This window comes from Felis catus, chromosome D4 (genome assembly GCF_018350175.1).
Source record: "Felis catus isolate Fca126 chromosome D4, F.catus_Fca126_mat1.0, whole genome shotgun sequence".
In the NCBI taxonomy this organism is placed as follows: Eukaryota; Metazoa; Chordata; class Mammalia; order Carnivora; family Felidae; genus Felis; species Felis catus.
The window spans coordinates 43,652,156-43,665,304 of NC_058380.1; the positions used below are offsets into that span (position 1 = coordinate 43,652,156).

At 42.1% G+C, this 13,149-nt stretch overlaps 1 protein-coding gene across 6 annotated transcripts in view; it reads left to right on the plus strand.

Annotated features, from left to right (window-relative positions):
* ADAMTSL1 (ADAMTS like 1) overlaps positions 1–13,149 on the plus strand; it is an 883,534-nt gene that overhangs the window by 847,227 nt on the left and 23,158 nt on the right. For 4 of the 6 annotated variants that reach the window (XM_045043883.1, XM_045043884.1, XM_045043885.1 and 1 more), the window contains 3 exons: positions 1,677–1,889; positions 3,500–3,680; positions 6,633–6,840. In XM_045043883.1, the coding sequence (XP_044899818.1) occupies positions 1,677–1,889; positions 3,500–3,680; positions 6,633–6,840 (602 nt within the window). The other 2 variants (XM_045043886.1, XM_045043887.1) reach the window with 2 other exon arrangements.

Here is a 13,149-nt window from a genome sequence, read left to right on the forward strand (position 1 = left end):
GGCCCTTTTTCAAAGTGTGTGTGTATATGTATATATGTATATATGTATATATGTATATATGTATATATGTATATATGTATATATGTATATATGTATATATGTATATATGAAATTAGGGCATTAGGAGACAAAAGGAATGAGCAGACAAAGGAAAGAGATAACAGGGAGGCTAAGTAATTTGCTAGTGTGCAGCTATACAAGTGGCAGATAGAAAGGAAAGAACACAAGGCAAGGAATCAGAAAGGCTGCCACTTAATCGTGGGAAAGTATCTTAACATCGTTGGGCCTCAGTTTCCTCCTCTGGCATGTAGCCTAGATCATCTCTAAGGACCTTCCCTGTGTTAGCTCTGCCTCCTAGTATAAATTCTAATAGTGTTGACCCCGGAATAGAAAAGAAGACAACATTGGAAAATTCCTTCTCTTACAGATCCATAGGTGGCCATTGCAGGTGGCCATTCTCTTGTCTCACAGATCTCATCATTTTCTGCCTTACATCTCAGTTTTATTAGTGTGCTTTGTTTCTTATTCAATACCAGCTAGGATCTCCTTGCAAGAAGGAAGATAACCATCACTGTCTTATCTATCCCCAGAACAGTAGGCGCAAAATCGTTACTTCTGTAACTAAATTGAGGGAAAACTGCCAGTATCTTTAATTTTGACTGGTTTACCATGTGTTTTGAGCTTCTAAATAAATTTTCTGTGGAAGCTAAGTTGTTGAGGACACAACAGCAAATTCAGCGAGTACTCTGAATTTAAAGAAAATTAGGTTTTTCTCACAGCAGCAATCAGTTTACTTTAATAATTCTATGCTACAAAAGCTTGAGTAGACATAATATCTAAGCTTAATATTTTGGAATTTTAATGTATCAAAGTATGTTTAATGACTATGTAGATAATTAGAATATCATACATGTCCAAATGCAGGCTTGGTAAGAGCTGTTAGAAGGCCAAGGTTCTTGACTGATAGAAAAATGAAATTGGTGTTTACAATTGCTTTCCTAGAGTCTGCTAAAAAAATTTGGCTTGAAAATCACATAAAGAAGAGACTGTTAAAAACTGAGAACAAACTGAGGGTTGATGGGGGGTGGGAGGGAGGAGAGGGTGGGTGATGGGTATTGAAGAGGGCACCTTTTGGGATGAGCACTGGGTGTTGTATGGAAACCAATTTGTCAATAAATTTCATATAAAAAACAAAAAAACAAAAAAAAAAAAGAAAATCACATAAAGAGTAAAATGGTAGCAGATACTAGACTTTTACCAATTAAATTGATTACTAACTGTTACTATGTAGCATCTTTTCCAACTCCCTACATTTGAAGAAGTGATTTCTTCCAGTAGAAAATCAGTGTAGGAACTAATTAACTTGAAAATTTTTTCAATGAGTGAATATTAACTGCTTCATTTTTTAAAGGTTAATTACAAGGACATAGAAATAAGCAGTTTGTATTCTCTGAGAATTTTTACTTAATTGAATGAATAATAGTCACCTTCCCAGAATTCCAGAGAATAAAAACATCTATTTGCTTGGAAATAGCAAGCAAAAGAAAAATGCCACCGGTAAGGGGGCTACACTGCATGTATGGCTTCTAGAGCCACAGAGACACTAAAAGAACTTGTCAGGAATATGTCCCTCTTGGCTTTATTAATGGCTTCTCTCTCTTCTCTTCTCCTTCTAGGCTGTCCCATCAAAGGTCATCCTACCCCAAATATCACCTGGTTCCACGGTGGTCAGCCAGTTGCCACTGTCCCAGGACTGACACATCATATATTGGCAGCTGGACAGATTCTCCAGGTTGCAAATCTTAGTGGCGGGTCCCAAGGGGAATTCAGCTGCCTTGCACAGAATGAGGCAGGAATGCTTGTGCAAAAAGCCTCTTTGGTGATCCAAGGTAAGAAACCCTTCAGGCTTTGGGTGCTGGGCTTATTGTTTGAACAAGAAAGTTGACCTGAGAATCTAATTATCTAATAGAACTAAATTATTTCTGATCTCCAGTGGTTCCTAGAGCATGAAAGTCAAAGCTGAATCATGTTTCCATACAATGAGGCCCTTCAGAAGAGCCACCAGGCTCCGTCCCAGCAGAATCTGGAAAAGTCAGTGCTGCTTTCATAAATGGGCCCTTCTGCCTCACAATGTTGGTGCTGCCGTGGACCAAAGAAACACCATGATGTATCAGAGTCAAAAAAAAAAGTTTCATTTATGCTTGTTTAGTAAGAAACACACACAGACACACACACGTGTGCATGCAAACACACATGTGCAAGTTTTCTCTGTAGGTTTTGTTAAAAAATAACCTCTTGATCAGAACTGCTTGCTTATTGCCTCCTCTCCTGGAGATTCAAGCCAGTGCCAGTACCTGCTTATCGTCCGAAAGAGTCTTAAACTGCAGTCACGTGCTAAGTGTTTTGCAGGCACCTTTCTTGTGGCCCCATCAAAGACACACTGGATGGCTCATGCATTAATCTTCCAGGAACACAGGCGGGTCAGAAAGCCCTTGGGAGGGGCTTGGCATTAGCTGCACCAAGAAAGCGTTGTGAATGAGCCCAAAACAGTGAGAAATAAACCCAAAGTGGGCCATGTTAAATAGAAAGTAAGTGAGGCTTTCAAGTTTCCCGTAGGCTAGTTCTAACCTGTGGCCTGTGTGTGATTATTTTAAGGGAAAGCAAAATTCTTTTGCATGCATTCTAAAATGGAGTATTCTGTGGGAAGGGACAGAATTTTGTGCCAGTGTAGCACATGAGGAGGGAGATTTTTCTGAGCAAATGGGTTTTCCCCTTAAACATCCTCCCCTGCCATTTGGCTTTCAAGACAGGAAAGTAAATGTTCCATTTTCTTGCCAACCAGCCATTCTCTGCTGAAAACCAGAAGCCAGTGCCTATCTGCAAGATTTGTAATATACGACCTTGCAAATAAGCACTCCCAATTTACCAGCCCGCAGTTATTTTTAACAGCTTTCCTACCAGTGAGTCCCAGACCCCCAAAAAGAAAATCCAAAGAAATTGAATTTCTCCCTTACGTCATTGTCTCATGTCCAGAGTACTCTCTGGATAGACTGGGTTTTTTTTCATTTAGTAACATCTACGAAGTCCAACACAAATGTGCACGTATAAATATGAGTGTTAGTTATTTGTGATATTTTTATATCTCTTTGTTGAAAAATAAAGTCACTTTTTGCTGAACCACTAGGAAGAAAAAGCACTTTGGAAGTGTGCTTAAAAATATTAAGGACCAGAGGACTGATTCTAAATACTCCTTGGGCGCCAGGTGCTGGGCTAGGCCCTTTCCCTTCATTATATCTGGTGCTCACAATAACTTCACAGGGTAGAGGCTTTGTACTCCCTTTACGGATAAGCCAACTGAGTCTCCTGGAGATGATGCCACTTGCCTGCATAAGTTGGGAATGGAGCCCACTGACAGAGCCTCATTCATAACAATTCGTGCCCACAGAGCATGGGCAATAATGCAGTCTTCTTTTCACCTCTGATCCTCCTCCTGTGACAGATTACTGGTGGTCCGTGGACAGACTGGCAACCTGCTCAGCCTCCTGCGGTAACAGGGGCGTTCAGCAGCCCCGCCTGAGGTGCCTCCTGAACAGCACAGAGGTCAACCCCACCCACTGTGCAGGAAAGGTGCGCCCTGCCGTGCAGCCCATCGCATGCAATCGGAGAGACTGCCCTTCTCGGTGAGTGTGGCAGATACTGGCTCGGGGCTCCCCAACCCCAAGGCTGGGCCCTGGCTTCTAGCCAACTTGGTGGCTAGCCTTTGTCCAGCACTGCACAGGGAGAGACACAGAGTGCCGGCAAGGGGGCCTGCCACCCAAGACACTGTTCTTTTCTCTAGGTATAGACTTGTCAGGCCTCTCCACTGTGCAGAAGATATCCCTCAGGATGGGCCTCCTCCCTCAGCAGTTTATTCCCTTACCACTCGGCTGGCTAAGGGCTATCTGGTTGTCCCAAATGCCCGAGAGGATCTGTTCAGGGAACAGGAGCATCCCAGGCCCTAGCAAGAGCTAGCTTGCATCCTGCATTAAGAAACGGGCTCTCCAGTTTGTTTGTAAGAGGAGAAATGTGTTTGCAGTTGAGGTGCTGAGGAGATAGGAATTACTGACCTCAACCCCAGCCCCTCCCCTTTCTTCTAACTTCAAAAACTGTGCTAATCAGTACTGCAGTTTAGGTGAGGAAATCTTACCCTAGCCTTGTCTTTGAAGGGTTGCATCCTGCTGAAGTCACAATAAATCTTCATTTTCTATAGTCGCCTCACTGTTGGATATACATTCTCAGCATCTGGTCTCAGAATGACACCCACCCTCTCTGCCTCTTACAGCTTAGAGAAGCTGTGAGTCGCACAGAGCACCCTACCCCCAGTTTGCAGGCAGTAGTTAAAGGGATAATGGATGGGTTTAGAGTTGGCACCAGCATGGCACCCCAAGCCTGGGGGGACTTGGCTGGGCCTTGCAGTGGCCCTTTAGCACCTATCTGTGGGACTTTCATATACTACTTAGGCAACCGCTTTGTGTTTTGCCAGCTGAGTCATAAGGAGCAGCTGAAACCAGGAGAGACTCAATGAAATATGAAACACGCTCATTAATATCAGCAGTTTGACTTGCTGACGGGAAGGTTTCCATGGGAATGATTAATGTCCTTTTATACCCTTCCTGAACTGTAACATAGCCGTCCCTCTCCTTTCTCAAACCCCCCATCCCAGCTCCTGAAAAATTGCTGAAATGTATATTTGGAAATAAAAGTTGATTGAAATGCAGGCCTGACATTCACCGGGGATGTAAGAGGCTGGAAGACTGCCCTCGCCAAGCTATTTGAAATGAAGACGACGTCTTGGACATGCCAAGGACTTTTTGATTTGCTGTGGTGATGGTCAGAATCAATCAGCCTCATTTACTTCTGCAAATGAAATAATGGCCATGTCTGCTTGGGTTTCAGTGCCCCCAGGAGCTTTAAAACACCTCGTGCCTGCTTCCTAAGTGGCTCTGCTCCTGTGGGTTGGAAATCTGCATTCAGTCATCTCTCTCCAGGGCAAATGGAGCAGGGAAGTTCCACCAAACTAAATAAGTCACAGATCCAGATTCAAGAGGAATGTGCTCCCTGTCTCTGCTACTTGCCTCTCCTGAGAGCCAGATGTGGCGCCACTGGAGTAGGAAGTGGCCACGGGCTTACCTTTGACTAGTTTCCCTGCCAGGCCTCTCAGGCACTTCAGTAGCCTTCTTTGAACACAAACAAGTATCGTCGTGGTTGTCTTTGAATAGGGCTGGGAGGTCCTGCTTTGACCCAGGTAGCTACTCAGCCATTTCATTTAGATAAACTTTTTCTTGGGCAATAAAACCAAAGAATGTTTTGGTGGGTGGGTATTTGATTGGTTATTCCCTAGATTGAATAAAATGGCTGGAAAGCACCAAGTCTTTTCTCGCTATTTTCCCCCAAACTGTGCCCCCTTCCCCTTCTCTTTGAGAACTAACAGTGCAAACATGCACAGAGAGCCCCTACAGGTTTATATATGGACCGAGGATTTCAGAGTGTTTACTGGATTACAGCTTGGCTTGATGAGAAAGGCCATTTGCACAGTCTCAGTCAATCTCACCTCTAAGGGTCCCAACTGTAGTTGGAAGAGAACATTCTGAGAGGAACTACATTTGCCACGTGTAGCCCTCGAAGAGGTGTAAGACCCATAGACTGTGACCCACGGAGGGGAGAGGTGGGAGACTGCTCCAGAAAGCTAGAATGAATTTTGCATGTTTCTCGGGGATTAAACAAAATCCCGTGGCATGTGGGTTAAGGCAAGGGAGAAAATACAGTGAGTACCAGCAGATAAAGTGTCGACTTCAGTGAGAGCCAGATTACTGCCTGGGTCAGGAAGTGGCACAGTTTGGGTCTGACTTCCCTAGGAAACTGGCCCTCTTCTGTCACATACTTGGATGGCTTTAGGAAGTACCAGAACTCCAGTGCAGTGGGACTACCTAAAGGACTGTCTGCTCAGAGAGTTCTACCTGCAGGCTCACGGCTTTTGGGACCAGGGTCAGGCTGAGACCACTGATCTTCAGACTACTCTTTCGAGATGCTTTGTAGTCAATTTCCAAAGATTATTTGTTTCCTGTGGCTACCATTACAAATTAACACAAACACGGTGGCTTAAAAGAAAAGACGTTTATTCTCTCATACTTTTGAAGGCCAGAAGTCCAAAATCAAGATGTCAGCAGGGGTGCACTCCTTGCAGCTTCCTCGAGCCTTGCAACTTCTGGTGGCTCCGGGCATCCTGTGACTTGTGGCCACATCACTCCGGCCTCTGCCTCTGTGGTCACACGGTCTCCTCCTCTTCTCTAATTTCTGTCTTTCTCTTATAAGGACATTTGTGATGACAGTAAATGTAGGATAATCTCATCTCAAAGTCCTTAATTATACCTTTAAAGACCCTTCGTCCAAATATGGTAACATTTACAGGGATTTGATGTAGATTCTTTTGGGGGACCATTTTCAGTCTTCCATGTATACCTTGGAAAAGTACTAGTAATTGTGTGATAAGAACAGAGGGATGTACAGGCTCTTTTTCTGAGAACATTTGGCATCATTCCTCTGTCCAAGGCCTGACCCTCAGCAGCTGCCCTGATTCTTCTCCCTCTCCCCAGGTGGATGGTGACCTCCTGGTCTGCCTGTACGCGGAGCTGTGGGGGAGGTGTCCAGACCCGCCGGGTGACCTGCCAGAAGCTGAAAGCCTCTGGAATCTCCACTCCTGTGTCCAATGACATGTGTACCCAGCTTGCCAAACGGCCAGTAGACACCCAGGCCTGTAACCAACAGCTCTGCGTGGAGTGGGCCTTCTCCAGCTGGGGCCAGGTGAGAGGATTTTATTTGACAGATAAATCTAAAAGCACGGACGCTGCCAAAGTAGGAAGTAAAATGCAACCACTGCCACATTCTCTGTGATGTCAGACCTTTCACATCCCATCTGTCAATCAACTCACCTGCCCAGTATCCATCCTAAGGCTTAGAGTTTCTGCTCATTCTTGTCAGACACACCTCCCACAGCCATTACAGTTTTCCTATTGATTTCCCTCCCCCCCTGAGGTCTTCCCTTTCTCAGGCCATCAGCGAACCCTCAGCACCCCTTTCTTCAGACTCATTTTCTGTAAGGCCACCTCTCCTCACTATCTGTGCTGAGGCTGATGATTTAAAACTCCGATGAGATCCATGTGGGGACTGCAGTCTTATTCTGGGCCAGGGGTTCTCAACTGGGATACACAGAATCACTTGAGAAACTTCTTTAAAAGACCAATGTCCAGGCTGCACCTCCCCGAGATTCTAAGTCAGTTGTTCAGAGGCGGGATCTGAGCATGGGCAAGTTTTAGAAACTATGCAGGAGATTCTGGGGTGCAGCCATAGTAGAGAACCCCTATTCCAAGCTGAGAAGAGTTGAAGCCTAGGCTGGATCGCTTTGGAACCACCAACTTCCTTCTCAATTCTCAGCCAGAGGACAGCCAAGAAAGTCCTAGGTTAGCTTAACACACTGCAACAATGCAGGCTCATTGGACCCCAGGAGGGATGGGGCCTCTTCTAGATATAGGAAGGAACCACAGGGCACCCTCCATTTGGAGAGGAAATTTTATGTTTAGTTATGACTTTAAAAATTAACACGAACTGAAGATTCTCGGTGGGGAAGAACAAACCTGAGCAATGACAGACACTATGCCATGATGGAAGCCACCTTGGAGGCACTGATAGTCACTTGGCCATTGTTCTCACATCATTTCTGAATCAGGTAGGACTGAGCATTAGTCAGAAATTCCCACTATAATTAGAGGCCTAGGCTTTCCCCAGTGCAGATGCATAGGGTCTCTATTTAGCCAAAGTAGTTTTCCTACTCCTCTGACCCCTTCTCTGTTTTAGAATGTTGTTGGCATGGGGCGGGGACCAAAACAATCGAGTGTGGTGCTTGGGGGAAATAACATAATTGCATATGTTCTGTTCCTTTCTAAGTGTGTGTTCAAAACCTCCTGAGGACTTACTTAGCATCTAAAAATCTGCCTGCCGAGGCTGATAATCAGCTAGTACCCACCCCACTATGTGGTAACAAGTATTGTTTGTCAGAGGCTGACACTATTGACAGGATAACCACTCTGGTCAGGCATAGTTTGTGACTGGTTGGTATCTGAAACATGCCATTAAGCATGGCGTGCTAGAACACCCCAAAACCACCACAAGGCTCTTAATTCTTTGTGTGTGTGAACTAATGTACCTGAACATCTTGGGCAGCTAGCAACTTGAAACTTGTTGGAACTGGCTCTCTGCACATTACTGCCTTCATGTTCCTCCATCCCCACCCCGAGGTGTGTTCTTTGGAAAACAATCACTTGGAATTTCCCATGAAGTTAATGTATGCTGTAGCCATCTCTAACGAAGATCAAATGTTATTTGGAGGAAATCTGGCCATGCACTTGCATAAGCCATTCCTGTCCCAGGTGAGTCCTGGGATAATCTCAGCACTGGCCAATCAACACACTCGGCCTGAGTCTCCTTTTTGGCACCTTTACCAGCCCTCCCTTATTTCTAGTGACCCAATGTATGTGCTTCATAATTAAAGACGCATGAGCTCCCTTTTGCTCTGATGCCTGGGGGATATCATCTTTCTCTTACCTGGAAAAGCCCACTTCTGCTAGCTTTCATTCAGCCCAAGGCTTACTGCTTCTAGGCCCTCCAGGCTCACTGGCAGTTTGTGAAATTACAATTGGGAACAGATCTGGCTACACACGGGGGAGATGTTTTGCATTGTATCACTGAGGTCACTGAAGAGGACATACATTGTGCACGGTGATCATTCTCAGTGATTACTTTTTCTAAAAGAGAGGAAAAAAAGGTCCTTCCCCCTTCCTTTCCCTCAAACCCTCTCATCCCCTTCTTCTAAAACCTTGTAGGCAAGTAGATCTCAAGCTTTAATGTGAATCATTAAATCTTTAACCTGGATTTATTCTTAATGTGGATCTTGTTAAAAATGCAAATTCTGATATGACAGGTCTGGAAGTAGAGCTTTAGATAAAGAATTTTTTTACTGAGGTATAATTGATGCATGTCATTATATTTTCAGGTGTACAACATATGATTTGATATTTGTATACATTGCAAAATAATCCCCACAATAAGTCTAATTAACAACTGTCACCACACCTAATTAGAAAAAAAATCCTTGTGATGGAGACTTTAAGATCACCTCTTAGCAACTTTCAAATATGCAATACAGTAGCATTAACTATAGTCACTATGCTGTACCTTACATCTGCATGCCATATTTATAACTGGAAGTCTGTACCTTCTGACGGCCTTCACATACTTCACCTATCCCCACCTCTGGCAATCAACAGTCTATTTTCTGTACGTCTTATGGCTGGGGGAGGCTTTGTTGTTTAGATTCCACATATGAAACCACACAATATTTGTCTTTGTCTGTCTGCCTTAATTGACTTATGCCCTCAAGGCCTTTACATGTCATCACTAATGGCAAGATGTCATTCTTTTTTTGGATAAATAATATTCCTCTCTCTCTCTCTCTCTCTCTCTCTCTCTCTCTCTCTGTACACCATATTTTCTTTATCCATTCATCCACTGATGGACACTTAACGTTTTTTCCATATCTTGGCTATTATAAATAATGCTTCAATGAACATAGGGGTGCATATACCCTTCCAAGTTAGTGTTTTCATTTTTTAATAAATACCTAGACATAGAATTGCTGGTTGACATGGTAGTTCTATTTTTAATTTTTGAGGAACCTACATACTGGTGTTCATGGTAGTTGCACCAATTTACATTCTCACCAACAATGCACAGTGGTTCCTTTTTCTCCACCTCCTCACCAACACTTATTTCTTGCCTTTTTGATATTAGCTATTCTAACAGGTGTGAAGTCATATCTCATCGTGGTTTTGATTTGCAGTTCACTGATGCCTTGTGATCTTGAGCACATTTTCATGTTCCTGTTGGCCATCTGTATGTCTTCTTGTGGAAAACGTCTATTCAGATCCTCTGCCTTTTTTAAGTTGGATTGTTTGATTTCCTGCTATTGAGTTGTAAAAGTGCTTTATGTATTTTGGATACTAACCCCTTATCAGATAAATGATATCTTCTCCCACTCAGTAGGTTGCCTTTTCATTTTCTTAATGGTTTTCTTTGCTAATGTAGTCCCACTTATTTACTTCTGCTTATGTTGCCTTTGCTTTTCATGTCAGATTCAAAATATAATTGCTGGGGCTCCTGGGAGGCTTAGTCAGTTAAGCCTCTGACTTCAGCTCAGGTCATGATCTCATGGTTCGGGAGTTTGAGCCCCGCATCAGGCTCTGCGCTGACAGTACACAGCCTGCCTGGGAGGCTCTCTCTCCCTCTCTCTGCCCCTACCCACTTGCTTGCTGGCTCTTTCCCAAAATAAACTTTTAAAACGTTTATTTATTATTTATTTTTTTCCCAAGAATGATGTCAAAGAGCTTATTGCCTATGTTTTCTCCTAGGAGTTTTATAATTTCAGGACTTAGGTACAAGTCTTTAATCCACTTGTAGTGAAATTCTGTGTATGGTGCAAGAGTCTAATTTCACTGTTTTCCACTTGGCTATCCAGTTTTCTCAGCACCATTTATTGAAGAGACGATCCTTTCTCCATTGTATATTCTTGGTTCCTTTGACATAAATTAATTGAGCATATATGCATGGATCTAATTCTGAGCTCTCTGTTCTGTTCCACTGACCTATGTGTCTGGTTTTATGCCAAACTATATTGTTTTGATTACTATAGCTTTATAGTAGTTTGAAAATAGGGAGCACGATGCCTCCAGCTTGTGTTCCCTCTTAAGATTGCTTTGGCTATTTAGGGTCTTTTGTGGTTACATACAAATTTTAAGACTGTTTTTTTTTTTTATTTCTGTGAAAAATGCCATTGGAATTTTGACAAGGATTGCATTTAATCTGTAGATGGCTTTGAGTAGTATGAACATTTTAACCATATTGATTCATCCAATCCACAAACACAGAATATCTTTCTACTTGTGTCTTTTTCAATTTCTTTCATTAATGTCTTACAGTTTTTCAGTTTACAGGTCTTTAACACCTTGGGTAAATTTATTCCTAGATATTTTCTTTTTGATGCAATTGTAAATGGGATGATTTTAATTTCTCAGTTTATTATTAGTCTAGAATTACAACAGACATTTTGTACTGATTTTATATCGTACAACTTTACTGAATTGGTTTATTATTCTAACAGGTTTTTGATGCTCTTTAGGATTTTCTATATAAAATGTCATCTTCAAATATTAACAGTTTTACTTCTTTCCAACTTGGATGCCTTTTATTTCTTTCTCTTGGCTAATTGCTGTGACTAGGACTTCCTATACTACATTGAATAAAAGTGGCAAAAGTGGGCATTTTCATCTTGTTTCTGATCTTAGAGGAAAGGCTTTCAGCTTTTCACCATTGAGAATGATGTTTCCTATGGGCTTGTCATATAGGGCCTTTATTATGCTGAGATACATTCCCTCTGTACCCACTTTTTTTCTATTTTATTTTTTATTACTGAAGTATAGATGACATGCAATGTCATTTAGCTTCAGGTGTAGAACATAGTGATCCCACAATTCTATACATTACTCAGTGCTCAGCACAATAAATGCAGTCACCAGCTGTCACCATAATTACAATATTGCTGACTATATTCCTTTGTGATGTACTTTTCATCTCTATGATTTATGTATTTTATAACCGAAAGTTTGTACTTCTTAATGCCCTTCACCTATGTCACCCATCACCTCACTCACCTCCCCTCTGGCAACCAACAGTTAGTATTTAAGCGTCTCTGTATTTGTTTTCTTTTTTTTTTTTTTAAACATTTATTTATTTTTGAGACAGAGAGAGACAGAGCACGAGCGGGGGAGGGTCAGAGAGAGAGGGAGACACAGAATCCGAAACAGGCTCCAGGCTCTGAGCTGTCAGCACAGAGCCTGACGCGGGGCTCGAACTCACAGACTGCGAGATCATGACCTGAGCCGAAGTCGGCCGCTTAACCAACTGAGCCACCCAGGTGCCCCTGTATTTGTTTTCTAGATTCCACATGTAAGTGGAATCAAATAGCATCTATCTTTCTCTACCTCACTTATTTCACCTAGCATAATATCTTCTATGTCTGTCCATGTTGTTGCAAATGGCAAGATTTCACTGTTTTTTTTATGGCTGAGTAATAACCCATTATCTGTCTGTCTGTCTATCTGTCATTCATCTATCAGTGGACACTTGGGTTGATTCCATATCTTAGCTACTGTAAATAATTCTACAACAAATATAGAGGTGCATACTTCTTTTTGAATTAGAGTTTTCATGCTCTTCGGGTAAATACCCAATAGTGGAATTACTGGATTACGTGGCATTTGTTTTTAATTTTTTGATGTTCTCCTATACTGTTTTCTACAATAGTTACACCAGTTTACATTCTCAGCAGCAGTGCACAAGGGCTCCCTTTCTCCACTTATTTGCCAAAACTTGTTATTTCTTGTCTTTTTCATACTAGCTATTCTGACAGGTGTGAGGTGATATCTCATTGTTTTGATTTGATTTGCATTTACCTGATTAATGATGTTGAGCATCTTTTTGTGTGTCTTTGGGGCATCTGTATTTATTTGGAAAAATGTCTATTCAGGTTCTCTGCCCATTTTTTCATTGAATTTTGTGTGTATGTGTTGAATTGCATAAGTTCTTTATATATGTTGGATATTAAACCCTTATTGGATATGTTATTTACAAATAACTTCTGCCATTCACTAGGTTGCCTTTTTGTTTTGTTGATGGCTTTCTTAGCTGTGCAAAAGCTTTTTAGTTTGGTATAATCTCAATAGTTTATTTTTGCTTTCCTTTCCCTTGACTAAGGATATGTATTCATAAATATATTCCTGAGGCTGATGCCCAAGAGATTACTGCCTACATTTTCTTTAAGGAGTTTTTATAGTTTCAGGCCTCAAATTTATGTCTTTAAGCCATTTTGAGGTTATTTTTGTGTATGGTATAAAAAGTGGCCCAGTTTCATGCTTTTGCAAGTAGCAGTCCACTTTTTCCAGCACCATTTATTGAAAAGACCATATTTTCCCCCATCGTACATGCTTGCATTCTTTGTTGTAA